Here is a 21,612-nt window from a genome sequence, read left to right as displayed (position 1 = left end):
ATGAATCCTTAAAACGCAGTCTAAGTGTGTGTACAGTGCATTGAGGTGTGGATGAAGCTGATAAAGACGGAAAGTGTTTTGAATTGGGTATGACAAGACCTTCAACGCCTAGAGCAAAGAACTAAAGCTCGCAGGCAAGACAGAGGCTCACGCACACAGGTACGCATACTCATTCACCCGCTAACAGTCGCGGCAATTTGATCAAAATCAAAGAATGATAGACGACGGGCCCATGAGGTAATGGGATGGGACGCCTTCGGGTTCGGAGATAGACCGGTGAGCTAGGGTACACTGCTATGGAGCTCTCAGCCGAATCGTCTTCTTGTTGTTGATCCTAGCCAGACCATCGCCAGGTCGGAAAAAGCAAGAGAATCGTCGTCAGCCGTTGAAGGAATCCATGAACAGGCGCAAACCCCGTGACTGGTGGCCATCTGACAGGTGAAAGGTGAACAGATATCAAGAAAGTACATATTAGTTAATGAATCAATCTTTTACCCGTTGGCACAAGCTTCTGATCGACGGCACGAGTAGTGGAAGAAGCAACGAGAGATGTCCAAAATCGTCTGGACAAGACCAAGGTATCATTCTCCATCTTAACGTTGCAACCCTACCAATTGGGTTTCTGCGTATTCATTCTGTCAATGTTGCGGCTGGCTCTCCATAGACCAATATTAACAGCGGGTTTTGTCTTCGGACCTGTAGTCCCTCATTTCACCCCGACCAGACTGACCCTGTTCTCGCGAGAGCTGAGAGCAACGGTATGGCATGGCTCAGTTCCGATGAGAATGAGGTCAGAAGAAGGGGCGTGCCATGTCAGTACTAGCTCACTGGAGCTTTCTGTAAGAGGAGGAGGAAGAAAAAGTCGCGCTCGGGCTAGAGAGATAGTCCATCTGGGAACCATCAGCTTGCAGCTTTCATAGGGTATCTCTCTCTGATCTAGAAAGCGCGGCGCGCCAAAAAACCATGCGATTCGATGGTAATAGTTGACTAGTCCGTGTTTAAACTGGAGATAGACCATGGAGAGCTATCATAGGTCAGCCATTTCTTCCGCAGAGTGTCCACTCGGTGGACTGGTCACCTGTTAAGCCAGATCCTCCCCAGACGAAACCCAGCCTGGCCTGGAGGTCCGAAGCCTTGAATCGTAATATTAACATGCTGGTTCTAGTATAATACCCAATCTTTTGGTGGGATAGCGGCAGCAGGGACTTGATACAGCCCAAAGTAAGATCGACCAACGGGTCACGGATGAGATACAGTCTACAGTACAGAAAGAGTATGTATGCAGCAACGGCAACGGCATGCCCGGCCACTCTTAGAGACAGGGGTTCGTGATGATCCTGGTACTTGATGGAAAGAAACCTCCAGTGATCAAGGATAATTATCGTCGACCGCGAGTAAGTCGACTGTTGACGAAAACTGTAAATTATGGCGGGGCATGGATGGTCGTGATGATGGCAATTCAGCTAGTTAGCTCTTGATGCAGCAATCATTCAGCTTCAGCCTTGAGCGGACCAGCCCGCGCGGTCTCGTATATGTCACTCTTGGTTCTCCCTCTTATTTCCTTCTCGAGCATTTAACCCTGATACACGGCGCGCTTCACGGTCAAAGCCCAACCGGGAGATGAGATCCGGAGCTCAGACCTGTCTCATGGGAAGGATGGAGCGGAGGCGTGGTGAGTAAGAGAGGGGATTGATGAGCAAGGCTTTAGTTGTTTGATTCGTTCAGCCTTGTTCCTCATACCATGCCCTGGTGTCCTAGCCACAGCTTCTCCTTTGCCTGTCGTGTCTCCTCGCCTCATCCTGCTTGCCTCGTGGTCCCAGGATTGCATAGCCAACCCGAGTGTAAATCGAGTGCCTCAGGTTGTTAAGGGTCCTCTTCGCTTATGGGATATGGGCCCCCGAAACTTCATATGGGTATCCTTGTCTTTTGAACCAGCTCGTCCTTGTTCTTGCTAGTCTTCAGGCCAAGCTCTTTGAGCGGCATGGCTTACTGGTCAAAGTTTAGTGTAGTCCGACACCATGACCCGTGGAGATATGGCACCAAGGTAACATGCGGGCCCAATCCAAACCAGAACGACGAAAGGGATTTGTAGTGACTATCTCACTCTGTAACAGACCGGTGCACGTGGTCCGCCGGTGTTCAATATTGAGTTATTTCATGTGGGACAAACCCAGCGAAGGTTGCGAGGTGCACGCTTCAACTCTTGTTCATGCGGGCGGAGCAATGATCATTGTGAAGTCTGCTCGCGAAACATGTCCCTGTTTGATTTTGATCATCGACTACAGTTCGGTTCATGTTGATGGTAATTATTGGTGGCTCAACGTTGTCTTTGACATGACTGCTACCATTATGGTAGCTTGCGTCGACAAAGACTGTCAACACCAGCACCAACCCCGGTTCTCTCTCCCACCTTTTCAGTACCATGATGACATGGTGCTCTCGGGATGCCGCAACTGGAATGACGGTGGGTCGAAATCCGAGGCCAGACCGTCCTATCGCGTATTGTGAAGGACATTGATGTGCGTACGGTAAGGCACCAGTACTGGGCAAATTTGGAGCTTCATGGTGTTTGCCTCGCAGCCTTGGTATGGCTTGTCTTTAGATGAGAAACAGACGGCGATCTACCGCTACTCTGAGCAAGGTAGAACTGGGGCTTACCAGGGCAAATCGACAGAGGCAGACTAGTGGGACGGCCCTTTCTGGAGCCAGTTTGACAGCCGCCGCCTGCCGCCTATTGCAGCATGGCCAGTTGCCATTCCGCCCCTAGTCCATCCCATCAACATCCATGTCCGACCTCCGTGACATGCCCATGTGTGTAGGGCTCTGGGCTTGGCCTTGTTTTCGTCATGGTTAGCCTTGTCTTGTAAGCAGCAAATGGTAAGTCGTGCAATGGGTGGTGATTTCCTGAGTAGCATTTTCATTTCTTCATCTTTCGTATCGGAAGTAGGTCAGTCGCGATGGGGGGTCAGCGTCGTGGCTGGAGGGGTTAGTGCAATCTCGGGAGAGTTCAATTAATCAACCTGTCAATCATTGGACATGCAGCCACTACTGTGCAGTACCATGAATGAATGACCTTGCTCGACCCAGAGATTTCGCCATTGGGCAGCAAGTATCCATAATCTACCAATGTTTGTCCGTCTCTCCTCGTCAAGTCTGAGGAGAAATGCGATGGGACAAATGCACATACAGGGAGAGCGAAGGAGGGGATCAAGTTGTGGCGCGCCATGGGCGGTCCAATCCGCCCGGGTGTTGATCCAGTTGGCCAATTTGATCAAGATCCCTGACGCCGCCCTGATCGTAGGCTGAGAGTAATTTTGATGGTGCCTAGTGTCTGTTTGCTTCTGTCGTTGGCGACAGCAGGAGAGATGAGTACGGCAAGTCAAGGTAGTGGGAAAGAAGGACGGGAGCCCCATTATTTTGGATTGTTTGGCGTTGACGATCCTCAGGCCCTGGCTCCAAGTTGGTAGCGAGAAGGAGCTCTTTGTGGACGGCAGTTGTTACTGATTCATGGAAGGAGCTCCTCAGAAACTACCTACTCCATACCTACTAAGTAGATACCTTAGTAGGTATGGAGTAGGTACGTATTTGCCGGTGAATTGTAACTGTAATTGAAATTGCCTACATCCGAAGCACAAGACTGACTTTACCTTGTCAGGTACTGACTGACCTCCAGTACCTGCCGGGCTGCCTACACCTTAGTAGATCTGAATTCTGGACTCTAAACTCACTAAGAAATCTAGGCCTCAATGGATGGAGATATGCCCCTGTAACAAGCTTGCAGGAACATACATACGTTCGAAAAAACGAGGCCCTCCATGTGAGAAGATCATGGCTAGAAAGAACGGCGTCGAAATCTAGCCCTAGCACAGAGAAAATCGTCCGGCATCTCATAACAGGAGCATCATGCCGGGCATGGCATCGATATCGTATCCTAAACGCCCAGTGAAAGAAACCGCATATAAGTGGCCGATGTCGACCAATCGCTCTCGAGTTTGCTCTGATGCTTTTCATGAGCACTGCGTTTGGTCAATGGTTGCTAAGCAAGCGCTGCCAGGGGTCAGTCAATCAATCATCAACGGCCAAGGGATATTCCCTGTTCTCTCTGTCTCTCCTTTAGGCGCCATTCCATCTACCCCTTGCACTTGGTGCCCAGTTGAGTTGAGTGCTGATGAGATCTCATCAGCGCTGCAGCTGCCCGTCCTGCACTAGGCAGGCAGGTAAGTAATGATGACTGCGTTATGCGGGTGTGTTTTGTTTGAATGGCTGTTTTCCCCCATTTTCTTCTGGCTACGATATCAATAAGAGGAGTATTACTTGACCTCAGCGTCAGCAGTAATGCTAACGATTTGCTTTTACATAGCGGGATCGGCCTTATCTAGTGCTTGACGAGCCGTGCCGTGTATTGATTTATGCCCGTGCTAGCCATGTAACCAATTTACCCGTACATATGTACATACAATACAACCTTGCTGCTCATCTTTTCTGACAAGATCATGCTTAATCCCTTCCTCTGCTGAGCTAGAAGGAAAAAGAAAAAAACGTCCATGCAGCAAACATCAAGAGACCGAGACTTTCTCCCTCCTTCCCTGCACTGCAGCCACTCTACCGGCTGTTGTATGACCTACCTACCTACGGTTACGGGTACCATAGGATACCCATAACTACCCTACCCTACCATGCCATGCCATACCCATATCCATGGCTACGACCTTGTCCTCGTTAACATTGGATGGATGGATGGATGGATGCAATGTACATCGGTTGTGGAGATCACCTTTCGCCTAACAAGACTGTTGTTGGTTGCTCTTCTCTTCCCTGCTGCTGATGAGTCCCCTGGCCCTTCACTTCCCACTAACCCTCTTCAAACCTGGCGTGGGCTTCGGGACGTTTGTCGCCAAAGAGGCTTGCGCTCTCCGCCTTTCACAGTGAGCGTCTAGGCGCCGCCATCATCAGAGCTCATCAGTATGTACTTATCTCGGCTCAGGTGGACACTCCGGCCGACTGTACATACGAAGCACTTGGGCTAGCGAGGGAGTAAAGCGGAACGGAGCGTGTTATGGAGTCAAAGGTAATATACTGCGATGCGACAGTAGGGTACGTATATACTGTACATGATACTACGGCTACAAGGTACATACCAGGTAGGTAGGTAGTATGTATCTATCTTGAATACGAAGCTGTGCAATACAAAACATTACCGCTTTTGACCCTGCCAAGTTGCATCACTCAACCTTGGCAAAACTTGAGAGATGTGTTTCAAATATCTCACTCACTCACACTCAGTCACTTGCACGGGAGCAAAAAAAACCTTCTTTCGCTACGGGTACATGACATGATGGGACCAAAACAGGGAAAGCCCTAGACCACCCTAGGAAAAAGGCAATGTGCCCTCTCGTCCCTTTAAGCGCCTTGATGCAAAGGCCAAGACCCAAAGCGCAACCTGATTCGCAAGTGTGAACCCCTGGCCCTGCATCCCACGCTTCTGCTGGGAAATCCGGCCGCAGATCAAGAGGCCCTCGGTTATGCAGGTCGAAGCTCTGCATCCCGTTGCTCGTTGACATCAGATGGTGGCGTCTTGAAGCTCTTGCATGCCATATCGTCGACAATATTATACCCGTCAGAATAATTGAAAAGAGTTAGTGTCAAACCACCTACCTATTCATCCGATATATCAACATGTGTCCGTGGTCTTAATCTTGTATCGGAGGTAACCTCATGATGTTATCTGTCATAATGCATAGACCTTAAAAATTTCTCCTCTCGTCGTAGTGTGTGCTGCCTGAACCTGGCAAGAGTTTCTTCTTGGAAATATCTCCGCTCGGTCAAAACTTCTTTCAGCCGCGCGGATAGTTAAGTGATTACCAATATTGCCGTGATGAGACGCTGCAATACACGAGCAGTCAGACTGCTGTTTCTGTTGGTGAGCAAATATGAGTATTCTCTTTTTAACAAATTGATTGTAATTCTTCTCCAGAGCTGGCCGATATCCAACTACCGAATTTCTCTTCCTTCTGCCAGAGTCATATTTTGCGCTAAAATATCAACAGCGTTGCGTTGCTTTTTCTTCATCCCGGTCGCCAACCCGGATACAGAATTTCGTATGAATCCCGTCCCGTCCGTAGTTACTCCGTCTTGCTCTCCATCGTCATCTTAAAATCGTGTCCATCCCTTGCTCATTGTCGTCTGCCGTTAACCCAATATTTCATCCCCTGTTATAAACCCATCAGCCTGTCTGTGAGTAGGCACGCCACTTCCCAACTCCCCCGGAAACTTGCGCCGATCATTATCGTGCCTGGCTGGAGCCAGGTCGATACTTGTTGTCAGCTAGACGTGCTTGTAGCCGTGCATCCAGTGTCAGCCCTGTCCTTATTGACTCTATTGCAATCGACATCCCCCTGGTCTGCGCGGTTTCTTCCTCTCTATTATCTTGAGCCGCTCGGAGCTAAACCAAAGTCGCATACTTGAGGGTGATCGACTGTGCCATGTCTGGTGGTAACACCCTGATGCGAAAGCGGCAGTCCAAGCAATCTAGTTCACCAAGCTTCTCGCGTTGCCGTGGGATCGTCCCCTTCAATCTCCGCAAGTTATCCTTTCATCGCTTGACAATGGTTACTGTTACAATAGTTAGCGTTACCGTAAGCCTAGTACAACCTGACCCCAGTAATCTAGCCCCAACAGACCAGAATGGGGTTGTGAGGAGGGACGCCATGGCCAGCATGTGAAGCAAGATCCTGAATCGGGTAGATCGCGTTCAATGAAGACCTTGGCTGCTCCCCCCTCCCTCGCAATCTGTGTTTAGGCTGCTACTGGGGTCCAAAGTTGGTTTCGGGTGTTCCGGCTCAACCTACCAACATCCTCATCACATAATTCATGGGACAAGCCAACACGCTGAGGCTGATGCTTGACAGACTTGCCGTAAACGATGGCTGTCTTGAAAACCTCCGTAATACTTCGATGAATAGCGTTACACTGCATATCAAAACAATTAGCAATCCAGTTCTTCATGAATTTGAAGGTACAAAGGGGCGAAAATATGAAGGAAATGGGCAGGCCTACAAAATCTTCAACGGTGCAGCGCGTAGCTCGGAGCACGACGGGCTGAGAGTAATCTGGCTGCTTGCCCTTGGGCTTTGTGTACACTCGAACCAGGCTGAGCTTGTCCCACATGGCCTCCATCAGCTCATCAATGTTCCATCCGTGCTCAGAGCTGATGGGAACAGCATTGGGGATTCGGTACAGAAGATCGAGCTCCTCAATACTGATCGAATCAATCTTGTTCAGGCAGTAAACAACGGGGATGTAACTATCCGGTCAAAACGTTAGCAAACCGGGTTTCACATTTGACCACAGAAGTAGGTCTGTGTGTCAGTTAGTTTTGGCATTCCTACCTCCGGCTCTTGGCCTCAAGGACGTCGATCAGGTCGTCGACTGTAGCGTCGCAGCGGATTGTAATATCCGCCGAGTTGATGCGGTATTCGCTCATAACAGCCTTGATCTCACCATGGTCGATATGGGTCAAGGGCACGGTGCTGGTGACATTGAGGCCACCCTTGTCCTTCTTCCTGAAGGTGATGTTGGGTGGCTCCTTGTTGATACGAATTCCGAAGCCCTCGAGTTCCGCCTCAATCACCCGCTTATCCGTCAAAGGCTTGTTCACGTCCAACACAATGAAAATCAGATGGCAAGTCTTGGCCACAGCAATAACTTGTCGACCTCGGCCACGACCATCCTTGGCACCTTCAATGATACCGGGAAGGTCAATGATCTGCAAAGGGGCGCCTAGAGAATGCGAGTCAGCCACGGCAATGTTTGACGCGCGGAGGAACCGTTGGCAAGTGGAATCGGGCATCAAGATCAAGCCGCCTTGTATCGAGCAAGCGGCCGCTTCTGACCGGTAAAGTGGAGGGGGAGGGGGATATCACAAAAGACTAACCGTTGTAGACCACCTGACCAGGCACAGAGGTCAGGGTGGTAAATTCATATGCAGCAGCCTCCGAATGCTGGCCCGTCAGTCTGCTCATGAGCGTACTCTTGCCCACTGAAGGGAACCCGATGAAGCCAATACTGGCAACACCTGTCCTGGCCACATCGAAACCAGTACCGCCACCACCACCTCCGCCGCTGGGAGTCAACAGCTCGCGCTTAAGCTTGGCCAACTTGGCCTTGAGCTGACCCAGATGGAAGGACGTCGCCTTGTTCTTCTGGGTTTTGGCCATCTAGTTACACACGTTAGAGCCGGTCCCCGTGGTCGATAAAACAAAAGGTGCCCCCATTATGACTCGTCGGCTCTCGTCATCTCCTAAAGTGTCGGGTAGAAGGGTTCGTTTGAGTTATCACGTACTTCGGCCTCAATATCTTTGATCTGGTGGGGGACTGGGGTTAGCAAACTTGTTCCAAGTGCGGTCTGAAGGTGGGAGCGACTACGAACCTTGTCCACCGTGGTCGCCATGATTGCGGTTTCCTTTTCAGAAGCGGCTTAGAGTCAATATTTGGTGGTTATCTGGCCTCAGATCTCGGGTTCTGTCGCCCAATTCGTGATCAAGGCACTTTTGGTGATAAATTGCAAAGAAAGCGTAAATGCGTGAGTGGGAGTCGTCAAATGGTGGGGTAGAATTTTATCTGACCCATAAATATTTGACGTCAGCCGAAAATATTCTTTCACGACCAATCAAAATGTCTTTACGAGTCGCCTTCAAGATTTAACAGTAGTAGATACTGTGATGGAAATAGTAGTTAGTCATGATATAATTTCTGGTTTTTCATGTTTCATGATTTGTTATATACATCCTCTCAAACACAGTAAGTTGAGTCTCTCTCACTAGCAGGACTGCCCATCAGTCTGCTGCTTCTGCTTCTCTGCGACATCATAGTCATGCTCCTACATAAAACAACTGCCCATCACCTTGCGTAACCTTTCCGAGGTAGCCATCTCATCATCCGCTAACGCTCCAGATAATCGTCCATCCAACTCTACAATCGTGACCATCAAATGTTCCACAAGCCTGTATTGTATTCCGATCCAATCATCGTGAGTGAACACTAGTAGTAGTTCACAGACTACTATTCCCGCTTGTTGATAAAAGCAATAAGCCATTCCGTAGCCCTGGTCTGTATCTGCGCCGCCCATGATCGTTATGCTAACAAAGAAAACTGAAAGCAACAATAAAACAAGGTATGTTCGATCGACATGTCGAACTCAATAGATTCAGTGCGAGGTTCCGTTCGTCTTTCCGTTGATGCCGTTGGTCAATGTCTCGTGGCCTGCTGAAGCCATTGGCAAGCTCTCGATTGCCGATCCGGGCGTCAAAGCCTTGAATGTGCCGTTGACAGCATGCCCTCCTGAAACCATCGATTTTTGGCTGATTGGAGAAGAATGAATGCCATTGATGAAAGGTGAACTGAGGTGGCCGTTGATGAGATGCTCTAGACCTTGTTCCAAGCAGAGCCGCGCATAGTCAGGATCTTCTGGAAACACTTGAACCAGCCCACGCCGCGGTACCTTCTTGTCGGGAAAAGGAGTGCTGCTCGTTTGTGCTAGCTGAGGCATATCCTCGCCCACCAGTGCTCCGTTGAGATAGTACTTGCATCGAGGAGCAAGTCCGTGATAGCGAGCAGCATCTGGATCTTGCTTCCACTTCTGACACGTGCCCCAACCCCATTGCATGCTTTGTGCCTCTGACTCCAGAAGTTCACGGTATTCGACCGCAAGCTGGGTGTTGCGAAGATGTGGTATGTTGGAGACAGTATACATTAGGTCAGACAACTGTGTTGCGTTAGCTTCAAAATCCTTCGTCCATTCTCGCGTTCTGGAGTAATTACCTTGACAAAGAACATGTCCATGTTGCGGAACTTCTCCCAAGCTTCTTCTCTTAGCCGTTGCTTTGTATGAAAACACAGCTCAGAAGGATCCTCGTCGCCGTAGTATTCTGGCAGTTGGCGGCCAAGATCCCAAACTTTGTCGTCTACAAGAGAGTAGAGACGCCACTCTACGCGCCAGAGGGACATCTTGGCTAATTGACTGACGGGAGCACGCTCCCAAGCCGTATCTGAGACCTTGTTAGCCATCACATCAAGAATTGAGGCCGTGGTACTTACATCTTGAGAGTTCCAGATCCTTCTCGCCTAGAAGTAGAGCCACATGAGTGTTGAGCACCCATTGCTCACGACCTTCAGGCGTGCCATTGGCTTCTCGTCGAATTGTATCGTATCGGCAGCCTTGAATGCGTTTGAACTTGTCTGCAAGGACTGGAAGCTTAGGGTTCGGACATGTATCAAGCCATCGTAGAAGAGGAGGCAATTTGCCTAGTCGGATGCGTTCCTGCTCTTCGCGGAATCGTCGTTGTTCGGCCTCACGCGCGGCACGTTTGCGCTCTTGATCTTCACGGTGCGCACGTTCTCGCCTATCACGCTCTTTCCGCTCCTCTTCCTCGCGTTGACGGCGAGCTTCTTCAGCTGTCTCACGCTCGAGTTGTTCACGGTGCAGCCTCTCCTCTTCTTCACGCTGCTTCTGCTCTTCCTCTTCCCTCTTCTTTCTCTCTACTTCCACCCGTCGCTTCTCTTCCTCTTCCTGTCGCGCCTGTTCCTCAACTTCGCGTCTTTGTTTCTCATCCTCCTCTCGACGTTGGCGCTCTTGTTCGTCTTTGCGCTTGCGCTCAGCTTCGCGCTCTTCCTGTTCCTTTCGTAATCTCTCCTTCTCTACTGACTCCTCCTTCCGCTTCTTCTCCTCTTCCTCTGCTTTCTTTCGGGCCTCTTCTTCCTCGTGTTGCTTAGCTGCTTCAGCTTCTGCCCGTTTTCGTTCGTCCTCTTTCTTGCGTGTGATCTCCTTCTTTCGCAACTCTTCCTTCTTAGCTGCCTCTGCATCGAGTTGTCGTTGCTTTTCTTGCTCGGCCTCCTTGGCTCGAGCTGCTTGCAGTTCTGACTCTGATACAACCTTGATAGAATCAGCATCTCTCATCTCCACGTCGGTCTCCTCTGACTTGACATGGATTTGTCTTTCAGCACTGCTGGCACGATCGGTATCAGCACGATGGGAGTTGGCGCGTCTTTCGCGTTTATCATCGTCATGCTTCTTTTGTATCGATTTGGCCACTGGCTTGGAGGAGTCTTGAGCGTTGTTAGGTTTGCGGGGTCTTTCATCAGAGGACAAAGCTTGTTTCGGACGTTTCTCCTTTGTTTCGCCCTCGAGACGTCGACGTTTAGGGGGGAGTTCACTGTCATCCTTATCGCCATTACTTGGTCGATCAGGTGTGATGCTAGCACGGTGTCTTTTAGCTGATCCGTCGCCAGACACCGACAAACGGTCCCGAGATTCGTCTCTTTTGAGAGCCTTAGTTCGATCGTGGTACTTCTCAGACAATTTTTCAACCCTGTTCTTGTCGTGCTTGTCATGCTTGTCCACTGGTTCCTCGTGCTTAGACTCGTGCGGACTTGTCGGGGGTTCTTTGAAAGACGAAGCGTTCGATGCCATGCTGGCGCGTCGTTGTCGCTCGCGTTCTCCTCGAAGCTCGCCTTTAGATACAAGTTTCCTCCTGGGTTTAACCGTTTCGCCTTCAGAAGATACACCAGCAGCATCAGAGTCGACGTGCTTGGCCTTGAGTTGCTTGTGAGAAATGGTTGGAGATACTTCGCGGTCGGAGACATTAATGGACGGAATACGGTCTTCTTTCCGAGGTCGTCCTGGGCCACGCTTTGAGGTTTCATCTCCCTGGTTCGTAATAGAGTTGGATCGTCGCTTTTCCCTTGGGCTGGTGAGTTTAGAAGCGGCAGATTTTTTCTTCGGTTCGGGGCTGGAGAGGTTTCTCTTATGCTGACGGGCCTCCTCCTTGTCTTTCGTTTCCACGCGTCGTGCACGCTTGGCTTCTCTCTCTTCACGATCGCCACGTTCTTGGTCTCGTTCGCGTCGACTTGGTGACTTTGCTCTGGTCGAATCCTTATGGCTTCTCTTGTACTCGTCGTAGGCATTTTTCAACATGTGCTCTTCGTCTTTCCAGTTCGGGCCTGCACGTTGTCGGGCAATTTCGTAGTATGTTTCGCCCTTGTATCTCCTAGTAGGATCGAACCCGGCCTGCTCCAACAGTAATTCGACTACTTTGATGTTTTCCTGCCCAATCGCTGCGAGTATCGGCGTCGCAAACTCTGGCTGAGCATTGTAGACAGGTCGCGGGTCGGGATTAGCGCCTCCCAGACCTAGAAGCAACTGAATGACCAGATCGTGTCCACCTCGCGCTGCTGCAACCATAGACTCGGGGTCGTTGAACCCCTCCTTCACTTGCAAAATACGGGCGACAGTTTCCTCATCTCCTCGTCCCGCAGCCTGCCGGAGTGTCTTTTCGTCAAGGGGCATGTATAAGAGATCGTTTCGTGTCTTTGTTGCGCGCACGGTTCCCGTTCTCCGGCCTGATCCAGAGTTTGTGGCGGGTGAGCGACGTGGGCTATCTGGAGCGTGCGAGTCCCTGGCGTCCTGATCTTGGTGCGAGTGGTGTTCTTCCGAAGTGCGCCTTCGATCCCCCACTCGCTTCCTCGCCGCCATGAGAGCGGCTTTGATCTCGTCCGCGTTATCTGTGTCCTCGCTCACACGATCGATGGGCTCCTCGCCGTTGACGTTTGCTTTTCGGGGGTTGACGCCGGCTTCTAGCAATAGCTTGACAACGCCTAGATGGCCGTTATCGACTGCGTCCAGCAGTGGTGTGTCTTTGTCGTAATTGACACAGTCCAGGTTGCATCCAGCATCGATCAAAAGTTTAACGATGTCTTCGCAGCCATTAATAGCTGCAATTTGAAGTGGCGTATTTCCAGCGTAGTCGGCAACATTTAAGTCCTCGGGTCTTTCGGTCAGACGTGTTTTGGCTCCCTCATATTCGCCACGTGCGCAAGCTCGGGCAAGGAAGGTTTGGCCATGAGCATCAAGGTGCTTCTTATGGGGGGCCATTCTTGCGGGGGATGCATTTGTATCGGTGGCGGGCGTTGCCAGGCTACGAAGTTTAGAGCTGCGAGGGTGGGGGCTGCCACTGGCAGAAGAATCGTCAGAGTGCCAGTCGGTCGAGTGCAGTGGGGGCGGTAGCCGCCGCTTCTTCTGACCCAAACCGTTGGATGTGTAAGAAGGTAATTGGGATGAAGCACTTCGTCGGTGTGTTCGAGACTGTGGGGAAATGGATCGTGTTTGCGAATCATGTTGTGTCTTTGCCGAGAAAGGCTTGTGCTCTTTTGGCAGGCGAGTCGAATCGATGCTCACACTGGTTGTTCGTTGTCGCCTGATTTTGCGACCCTCTCCTTCGTCGTCGGACTCAACTTTGAGGCTTTTGCGCTTATTAGGCATAGAAGTTTCGCTCGATTTCAGCTTTTTGGCGATTACCTTTCGAGCAATCAGGCGGTTCGACGAGGGCTCAGAATCCGAAGACGAGTGTGTGTCCTCGACAAACCGGCGACGCTGCTGTTGCCTATGATGCGGCGGAGACGCGGGCGCCGAGCTTAAACCACTCGAGGCAGCCGCATCTTTACCTCGTGATAGTTTCTCGCGTTCAAGATGAGCAGGCGTGCGCTTATTTTTCACAGGGTCGCCACGGGCATGAATAGATGATGCCTGCTTTTCAAGCTCCAGAGGGCGGTAACCAGCAGCCTTGATGGAGGATTTAGAGTTGTCGCCGTCGCCGTCACTTTTGTCCTCCTGCCTCACCTTTCGAGCTTTTGACGGGGAGTGGCCATCCTTGCCTGGTAGCACGATGGTTTCTGCATCAGAATCGCGGTCTTCGGAAGCATCTTGATCGACTACAGATGAAGAATTCGCGTTCCGACGTGCATCTTTGTCCTTGTCTTTATCCTTTCCAATAGGCTCGGAAGGCTTTGAGCTTACTGGCGGCGGTGTCGACTTCGATGTTTCGGATTTCGATTCAGGCCGCTGATGAGGGGAGTCGCCAGCAGGCCTCGTCTGGTCGGACTGGGCAGCATTCTGCGCATCCATGACATTTACCTGCGAGGACGACTAGCGACTACCACCATTCTGGTGATGATGATCGAAGCTGAGGATGGTTGGCGATAAACTCGCGCGGTTGCTGATGCTGATGCGTATGCCTTGAACCTAGAACTGAATTGAACTGAATTGAGTTGAGTTGAATGTAACGGGCGGGCGCGACAGTGAGGCAGCGAAAGGACACGGGCGCAGTCAAAAGACACGCACGAAACAGAGGCGGAGAAAAACACCAAAGGCTATGCGCAATGACAGAATTGATTCGACAAGTCGAAATGAGGAGAAGATGGCGTCGACTATTGTTGTATGTGGATAATGGGAGACGATGAGAATGTTAGGTTTCGGATTGAAGGTAGAGTAGAATTGGAATTGAAAGTGGAGGCTTATTGGCGACGGAGGACCGGTACTGGATGGAGACGTAAACCTTGTTTTAGGTAGATAGGTAGTAGGTAGAGTTACGTTGTGGTATCCGTGGGTGTCCGTAGGTGGTTAGGTGTTGAGAGACGGTCTAATGATGCGGCGTCTTTGCCCAAGTCGAGAGAGGAGTGAGGGCGACCGCTAAGCAAGACAGATGAGACGAGGCGAGGCGAGAGCGAGATTGACTGAGAACGAAAGTGGAAGAGAGAGAGAAAGGCAAAGCCTAGGCAATGGATGCCAGGCCCCAGGCTCCAAGAAAGAACCTTATTGGCCCCATCATGTCGTTCATTCGTACTGTCTTTTAGTCTGTCCGGGTAGAAAGACTAGGGCGATTGGGATACGGTCACGCATAGAGTCTTTGACCGTACTTTTGAGCCAATCAGAGGCCAAAGTTGATAGGCTTCAATTTGAGCATAAAAGAAAAAGAAGGGGTTGTTTTGGAGCGTGTGACAAGAATATTGAGTCTGTGCGTGTATGCAAAGGAATTTTTCATATGGAGCATAAAGCATAAAATGCTCTGACCAGATATTGCTAGTTATCTGTGTTGAGAGCTGGACTTGAGTCTGTTGTTAAACCTTCCAGTGGAGTTTCATAACACATGGATCCGTCTGACTCTCCTTTGGGGGGCAAGCCCACTGGAACCTATTTGCGTTAGTGGTTCCCCATTTAGTGGGCTTAGGTGCTGGCAGTCCCTAACCCCCCTGTTGCTAAGGCACTTGAAGATGACACCTTGATCCATCCAAGTTGACTCTGATTGGATCAAATGTACATGTTTTTGTTGATTATCAGTCCATAACACGATAGATAACTCCTGCGATAATACAGTTAGTAGAGCGACTTCAACAAACCTAATATACATACTAGGTATTCACCAGGTAAGGAACTAAGTAGTACTCCCTATGTCAATTAGGCTTTGCCTCATACATGTCCTGGCTTGTTATTGCCCCCTCTCCCCCATATTTAACTCGTCGGAACAAGGATTTGGTTGTCCAGCCTTCTTCAATCTTGGAGGTAGCCACTAACAATTCTCGAGCTTCTCCACTTAGCCACCTAACAATTCCATAACTGCTGATCTTAGCTAAATCACCACCCAATATCAAACTCCTAACGTGTGAAATTAATCACATCACAATTGATCACTGACAAGGTCTACTCTGCTAGTCTCATATGAGCTGTGCGACAAAAGCAATTTCATGATGGAGACATCACAGTCTACTTCATCCAGCAGAGACAGTAGCCATGTCCTGCTTCCTGAGTCACTGCAACATGCTCGGATCACCTCTCTACCCCAGACCGCGTATTATATACCCAACTTTATCTCCGAAGAAGAAGAGCAAATGATTCTGGATAAAGTGCATACTTATGATCGTGGTAAATAATTCGTCGCTAAAGTCTGTATCTAGATATCCAGCGCTCCCAAGCCGAGGTGGAAACAGCTGACGAAACGACGTCTCCAAACATGGCCTTCAGACCTTGTCAACAACAAATTACTTGAAGCGCCTCTTCCCGCGTGGCTTCAGGATCCTGTCATATCCCGCCTGTTGTCACTTCCGACAAAAGATTCAGAACCAGGTTATATATTTTCTGAGAGCCCACATCACAAACCAAACCATGTTCTTATCAACGAATATCCACCTGGCATTGGTATCATGCCGCATAAGTTGAGTACATATCAAGTGATATATCTTTTACTTTTCATGCTCATCCTACATAGGATGGTGCCGCGTATTGGCCCATAGTGTGCACAGTGAGCCTCGGTGCCAGCTTGTGCCTGAACCTGCATCGCAGCAAGGACGACGGCGCCCTTGACCCTGTGCCTGCTTGGAGAATTCTTCAGGAGCCCCGTAGCTTGCTCATCACTACCGATCAGCTATACACCGACTATCTACACGGTATTGCCGATATCGAAGAGGATGTCGACCTTGATGCGAATACTGTTGCGAACTGGGACCTGCTTCGTTCACCCGATACATTCGCCAGTGGCAAGAATGTCCGTCAAACCCGCACAAGTCTGACATATCGAGACGTTCTCCAGGTGTCCAAAGTTGCAAATAAATTTGGCTTGTTTATGAAGCGTTGAAGGCCATTGCCTCAGGCTAGTAGACAGGCGGGATCATGAGCCACCGCCCAGCGACCTTGTCTACACCGAATTTCTGCTCATACCATGCCTTGGTACCCTTTGCCGTGGCACCCAGGTTCACAGCCACAAATATGACAGCGCCCAAGATGCTTTTGTTGAAGAGCTGGCCGTGGGGTGCAGCGATCCATGCAATGGCAAGGTACACGAGGCACTCTGAAGTATAGTGTGGACAGATTATGTATCTGAACCATCCCTCACTTGGGAGGGTATACTTCTTGAGGCTTGCCAAGTGTCTGTGGCATTGGTTTTGCTTGAAGTAAGCCACAAAATACAATGCTAGAGCTGAAGGTAGCCGCCGTGGAATTCGGAGAGGCTGATGGGGAGAATCCCAGGCTGCTAAGATGGCGCCTGCAACTTGTCAGTTTCTGCTGTAGCCAGGTATAATATTAGAAACGTACTAGAACCCTCAACCCAAACGGCAAGGCTCATTGCAATGTAGTACGAAAGACCAAGTGCCCAATGAATAAACCACATAGGTGACGACCCTGACTTGAACACAAACAAACTCTCGTAAAGCCTTCTAGAACCCTGCAACGCCATAAGCAACCATGCCACGAAAATTTGCTCCAAGCTCATGGACGGTCCGCCAGCTCGATCCTGCCACGTCGCAATGGTTCTCAATACATGGCCTTTGGTGAGATACTGCCAGGCCCAGAACCCTGATAGGGCTACCGAAACAATGTAGAAGTGCAAGAACCATGAATGGGGCACTTGTCCGTACTCTGTCAAATTCTTCATAAATGACCGCAGAGGCACAAAGACTTTCTGCTTATTTTCCTCTCGCCCCTTTTCGTGTTTCGCATCCTTTGGTCTTCGGGCGCCGTAGTCCATGAGAGCGCTGCGAACATCTTGTGGGAGGGCCTGGATACCAAGAACGATGGCTGTAGAAAGAGCGAAGAAAGTCTGACAGCATTGAACGGGTGTCAAATTTGACACCAGGTCAATAGATTGGTGTAGCAACTCTGCCATGGTTCCCTCTCTAGCTTCAGTGATTTTGAGATTTTATGTAGCCAGGTATTGAAAAGGAGAACAGTTGGTTACTAACAACGAAGCACATGTTTTATCCAACGTTCAAGACTGGCGCGTTCTACACAGTGCCAATACCACATTACTTGGGGTCTAAGTTTACACCGAATACTGTGGCAGCAAATATCAATATATCGCAGCAGGGCAGTCTAAATTGATAGTTACGTGTGCTTGTAAGTCTAATCGATATGGAAGAGTTTGTGTATGACTGTTGTATTAATATAACAGAAGGGTTAACACCATTCAGCAGTGGTCCCCTCATATTACGTTTCCACAATGATCAAATGTCAGTCATCGAATGAGATATGGTATGGAATGTCAGTAATATCGTTGTGGTCGACCGGTGAACACTCGATCGACAACACAATGATATAATGGAAATTGATTACACGTATTCATTGTACTATCAATAAGGGACAGATTTTTGCGAGTTGGCTAATATAAACATCGATATAACAAATTGGTAGGTTGTCACAATTTACCCTACAGCACAGCATTCACAATTCACATTGCATGTAGACTATTCAAGTTTCAAAACAAAACAGCTTCTCTATAGCGAATGACAGTCTGACTGATAAAAGATAACCAAGCGAGTGTGTGTAAATACAAAAACACCAACCAATCCGAAAGCATAAATCAAACCCTGCATCCCAAGTTCTTATACCATCCAATCCCCAACATATCCATATCAAAATCCAAATCCAAACACCTTGACCAGTTTTGATGGCCAATCCCCCAAACTCCAAGCCTCTAAGTACATGTGTTTAGACACCGGTGCCAAAGTTCTGGCAACGGTTGCTGTAGTAAACGTTCTTGTTCTCAAGAAGGCAGTCAGTGTATTGGATGCCACACTTGGACTGAGCAGTCTGCCACTGAACGTTGCCGAAGAGGTTGAAGAAGCGGGGCTCAATACCGGACTTCTCAAGGGCACGCTTGTGGAAGTGAGAGTGAGAGCGCTTATCGAAGTAGTTGTTGCCTTCGCTGCGAGTGTTGAGCTTCTTGCAGCTCTGAACATAGGTGTTGAGACAAGCGTTGTACTGAGTCTTGCAGGCATCAGCACAGGCGCTTGACTGCTGGTTGCGGGAGTAAGAAGAGCAAGAGTTGGAGTTTGTGTCAGTGTAGAGCTTGAAGGGGTTCTGGGAGAAGTCGCTCTTCAAGTCGTTGCAGGCAACGAGAGGAAGCTCAATGCCGCCGACAGGGTTGCCAGGACCGTAACCCCAGATGCGGGAGCTGGGCTGCGAGCAAATGTTGGTAGGCTGGGGAGCGCACGAAGTGGAAGCAGAAGAAGCAGTGGTCGAAGTGCTAGTGGCAGCACAAGGGTAGACGCTGGTGGTGCTCTTGACGTTGTTGCCACCAGAGGGAGCGTTGTTGTTGAAGCAGCCAGCCTTGCTGCAGTTGCGACCACGAGAGCAGGTAGAAGCACAGTAACCCTGGAGGCCATCGCACCACTTAGAGAAGTCGAAACAGTTAAGAACGCCAGGCCAGCCGGCGTTCTGGAAGCAAGAAGCAATGTTCTTAGCACAGTTGTTGTAGGCAGTCTGACAACTGTTCTGGTCTTGGAAATCAGGAACAGATGGGGCACACCAGTTACCGCACTTGTACTCGCAGGTGTTGGGAACGACGACAGTGGAAGTGCACATAGCAGGACCGGTCGTGGTAGTGCAAGAGGTAGTTGTAGTGCTTACAGCAGGGGGGTTGGTACCGTTGGTGCTTGAAGGAGGGTTGGGACCGTTGTTGGTGCTCGAGGGAGGGTTAGGACCGTTGTTGGTGCTTGAAGAAGGGTTGGGTCCGTTGTTGGTGCTTGAGGGAGGGTTAGGACCGTTGTTGGTGCTCGAGGGAGGAGGGTAAGGTCCATTGTTTGTCGTAGTACTAACAATAGTGCTCAAGGTTGTGGTAGAGCTGGAGCTGGAGCTGGAGCTGGAAGAGCTGGAGCTGGATGAGCTTGAGGTGGAGGTGGAAGCAGAAGTGGTCGAGGTGGAAGACTGAGTGGAAGAGGAAGATGAAGATGAAGAGCTGCCAGGGGTATAACCACAAGGCTGAAGAGACAGCAAATCCATAGAAATGTAGACACTCAGACGACTGGGTCCACCGCAGAGCAGGGTCTTGTCACCATTGCAAGGGACATTGCAGTCACCAACATTGGCCTTGGCAGTATCGTTGGCCAGAACATTACCACAGTAGCATTCACCACCGTACTCGAGACCAGCAAGTGGGAAGCCCTGATCAGCACAAGCTGTTAGGCAGGATGTCGGAGTCATGGAAGAACTATCAACATCCATAGGCCAGGTCAGAGCACGACCCTTGGAGGAGTTGTCAGTGTAGCAGCCGTTGGGCTTGTAACCAGCAATGGACTGGACAGTTCCGGGAAGGTTGGTGACCACGCCGCCAAGGTTGGTAGTCTTGAAAGTAGGATCCTGCCAGATGTTGAGAGCGTTGTCACTGCCGCATGTTTCGGTGTTGTCACCAGTGCATGGGTAAGTGCACTGATTATCAGCGAGCTGGGCACCGCCGACAGTTGAACCGCAGTAGCAGACACCGTAGTACTTGAGACCAGCATAGCGGAAGCCGTTGCCCTTGCACTCGGCGACACACTTCTCAACGGTCATGTTGTACTGGTTCTGGCTAGAGCGGTAGATGAGTGCACCGGCGTTGCTGCCCTGTGCACCATCCTGGAAGCATCCAGCAGCGACGTAAGGCTGAAAAGGATCAAGACAAGGCGGGTATTCGGTGTGCCATGCCTGGGCAACGCCAGCCAGGGCGAGAGCCGCACCGGCGACGACATTTCGAAGCGAGAACATAGTGCTTGTTATCAAATGAAAGGATCGAAAGTTGCAGATCGAGGTTGAGATTCTTGTAAGTGATAGTAGGAGTTGGATGTCTCGATGAGGTTGCAAGCTATCTGGATATTCAACGAAAGTGGTACTCAAGAGTACAAAAGAGAGTGTGAGAGTAGCTGATTGCTTGAGAAGCTGCTGTTGGATGATGAGAAAAGAATGGATTTGGGACGGGAGGATGAGGTTATTTATCCTCCGTGTACGAACTGATATCACTAGGACGGTTTGCTGTCGCCTCCAACAACTTCTGCACTTACAGTCATACCGGCTATGGGCTCAGAGACCGGAAGCCCCGTCCTTGTCCACAATACCACATCGAAATGCCCGAATAGCATCGTGGTGACCAAGATACGCCTCCAATACCGACGAACACACTAAGTGGCAGAACTAGAGTTGCCCTATCTAAACCGGTAACTGTAGACAGACGCCACGGAGCGTCTAACACGCACTTTGATGGTTCGAGGATAGTAGTGTCCAGACTGTATCCAACTCCCACCAACAAGAGACTTGCTCGGCTAAGCCTAGTGAGGCAGCGACCTTTTCTTATTAGGCTAGGTGGGGTTCTCGAGACAAGTAGAGTCTGGTTTGCATGTCGGCCTAGACTGTTGGTACTGGTCGAACAGGCGAAGCATCGGGAGGCTTGAGACGGCTATTCTGACACGAGAGTGTAAGTGGAACAAAGTTCAAAGATGAAGTTCCAAACACGTGGAGACGCCAAGGGTCCAGACGTGCCCGATGGCGGTCGGCTTTTGGCGTAGCTCCAAAGACACCCGAGACTTCTGCAGGTCTCCCGTCTGTTCCTGCAGAAGCGGATGCAGGTACACTGAAAGGGCCCCGGATTACAGCAGAGCGTTAGGAAAGTGAGCCAAGCCTTGGAACCGGTGTCAGCGTTGTTGACCTTACCATAGATACGAAGTTGGGATGCACTCGGACACATTGAGAATAAAGCACCTGTCACATCTTTCAGACTATACCAGTGGTAGAATAGTGACAAATTCTTTCTATATGGCCTCGAGAGGAGCAGATGCTTGGTTCTTGCGAGGACACTGTCTCCACGACACAAGTTCGGATGGCCAAATTCCAAATTCATGCATAAGCCAGACGGCTCTGATCGGATCCAAAGAATCGGTGTCAACGCCAAGTAATTAGCATCGCGAGCCATGGACCCGCATGACTTTGCCCGGTTAGCTCTCGAGTTGTGGACTCAGTACTTGCTGGCTTCCTATTGTTTG

At 50.1% G+C, this 21,612-nt stretch overlaps 7 protein-coding genes across 7 annotated transcripts; 3 read left to right on the top strand and 4 right to left on the bottom strand.

Moving 5' to 3' along the window:
- Positions 1–2,018: 2,018 nt before the first annotated feature.
- FGSG_07242 (uncharacterized protein) lies at positions 2,019–2,508 on the top strand (the record flags this gene model as incomplete). The annotated part of the gene is made up of 3 exons (XM_011328677.1): positions 2,019–2,044; positions 2,115–2,352; positions 2,386–2,508. The coding sequence occupies 3 exons, from the start codon at positions 2,019–2,021 to the stop codon at positions 2,506–2,508; spliced, it is 387 nt and encodes a 128-aa protein (XP_011326979.1).
- A 1,395-nt stretch (positions 2,509–3,903) lies between these two features.
- On the top strand, positions 3,904–4,209 carry FGSG_13104 (uncharacterized protein; the record flags this gene model as incomplete). The annotated part of the gene is made up of 1 exon (XM_011328676.1): positions 3,904–4,209. The coding sequence occupies one exon, from the start codon at positions 3,904–3,906 to the stop codon at positions 4,207–4,209; it is 306 nt and encodes a 101-aa protein (XP_011326978.1).
- A 2,238-nt stretch (positions 4,210–6,447) lies between these two features.
- On the bottom strand, positions 6,448–8,545 carry FGSG_07241 (uncharacterized protein). Its single transcript, XM_011328675.1, has 7 exons — positions 8,429–8,545; positions 8,342–8,362; positions 7,934–8,216; positions 7,389–7,779; positions 7,057–7,303; positions 6,849–6,969; positions 6,448–6,612 (listed from the first exon to the last, which is right to left on the bottom strand). The coding sequence occupies exons 1-7, from the start codon at positions 8,447–8,449 to the stop codon at positions 6,593–6,595; spliced, it is 1,104 nt and encodes a 367-aa protein (XP_011326977.1). The 5' UTR covers positions 8,450–8,545; the 3' UTR covers positions 6,448–6,592.
- A 660-nt stretch (positions 8,546–9,205) lies between these two features.
- Positions 9,206–13,957, bottom strand: FGSG_07240 (uncharacterized protein; the record flags this gene model as incomplete). The annotated part of the gene is made up of 3 exons (XM_011328674.1): positions 9,206–9,763; positions 9,820–10,046; positions 10,096–13,957. 3 exons carry the CDS (start codon positions 13,955–13,957, stop codon positions 9,206–9,208), a joined length of 4,647 nt encoding a protein of 1,548 aa, XP_011326976.1.
- Positions 13,958–15,991: 2,034 nt separating this feature from the next.
- Positions 15,992–16,460, top strand: FGSG_13103 (uncharacterized protein; the record flags this gene model as incomplete). The annotated part of the gene is made up of 2 exons (XM_011328673.1): positions 15,992–16,024; positions 16,095–16,460. The coding sequence occupies 2 exons, from the start codon at positions 15,992–15,994 to the stop codon at positions 16,458–16,460; spliced, it is 399 nt and encodes a 132-aa protein (XP_011326975.1).
- A 16-nt stretch (positions 16,461–16,476) lies between these two features.
- On the bottom strand, positions 16,477–17,489 carry FGSG_07239 (uncharacterized protein; the record flags this gene model as incomplete). The annotated part of the gene is made up of 2 exons (XM_011328672.1): positions 16,477–16,868; positions 16,919–17,489. 2 exons carry the CDS (start codon positions 17,487–17,489, stop codon positions 16,477–16,479), a joined length of 963 nt encoding a protein of 320 aa, XP_011326974.1.
- Positions 17,490–18,310: 821 nt separating this feature from the next.
- On the bottom strand, positions 18,311–20,344 carry FGSG_07238 (uncharacterized protein; the record flags this gene model as incomplete). Its single annotated transcript, XM_011328671.1, has 1 exon — positions 18,311–20,344. The coding sequence occupies one exon, from the start codon at positions 20,342–20,344 to the stop codon at positions 18,311–18,313; it is 2,034 nt and encodes a 677-aa protein (XP_011326973.1).
- Between the last annotated feature and the right edge of the window lie 1,268 nt (positions 20,345–21,612).

This window comes from Fusarium graminearum, chromosome 4, assembly GCF_000240135.3.
Source record: "Fusarium graminearum PH-1 chromosome 4, whole genome shotgun sequence".
Taxonomy (NCBI): Eukaryota; Fungi; Ascomycota; class Sordariomycetes; order Hypocreales; family Nectriaceae; genus Fusarium; species Fusarium graminearum.
This window is presented reverse-complemented; position numbering and strand designations above follow the sequence as displayed.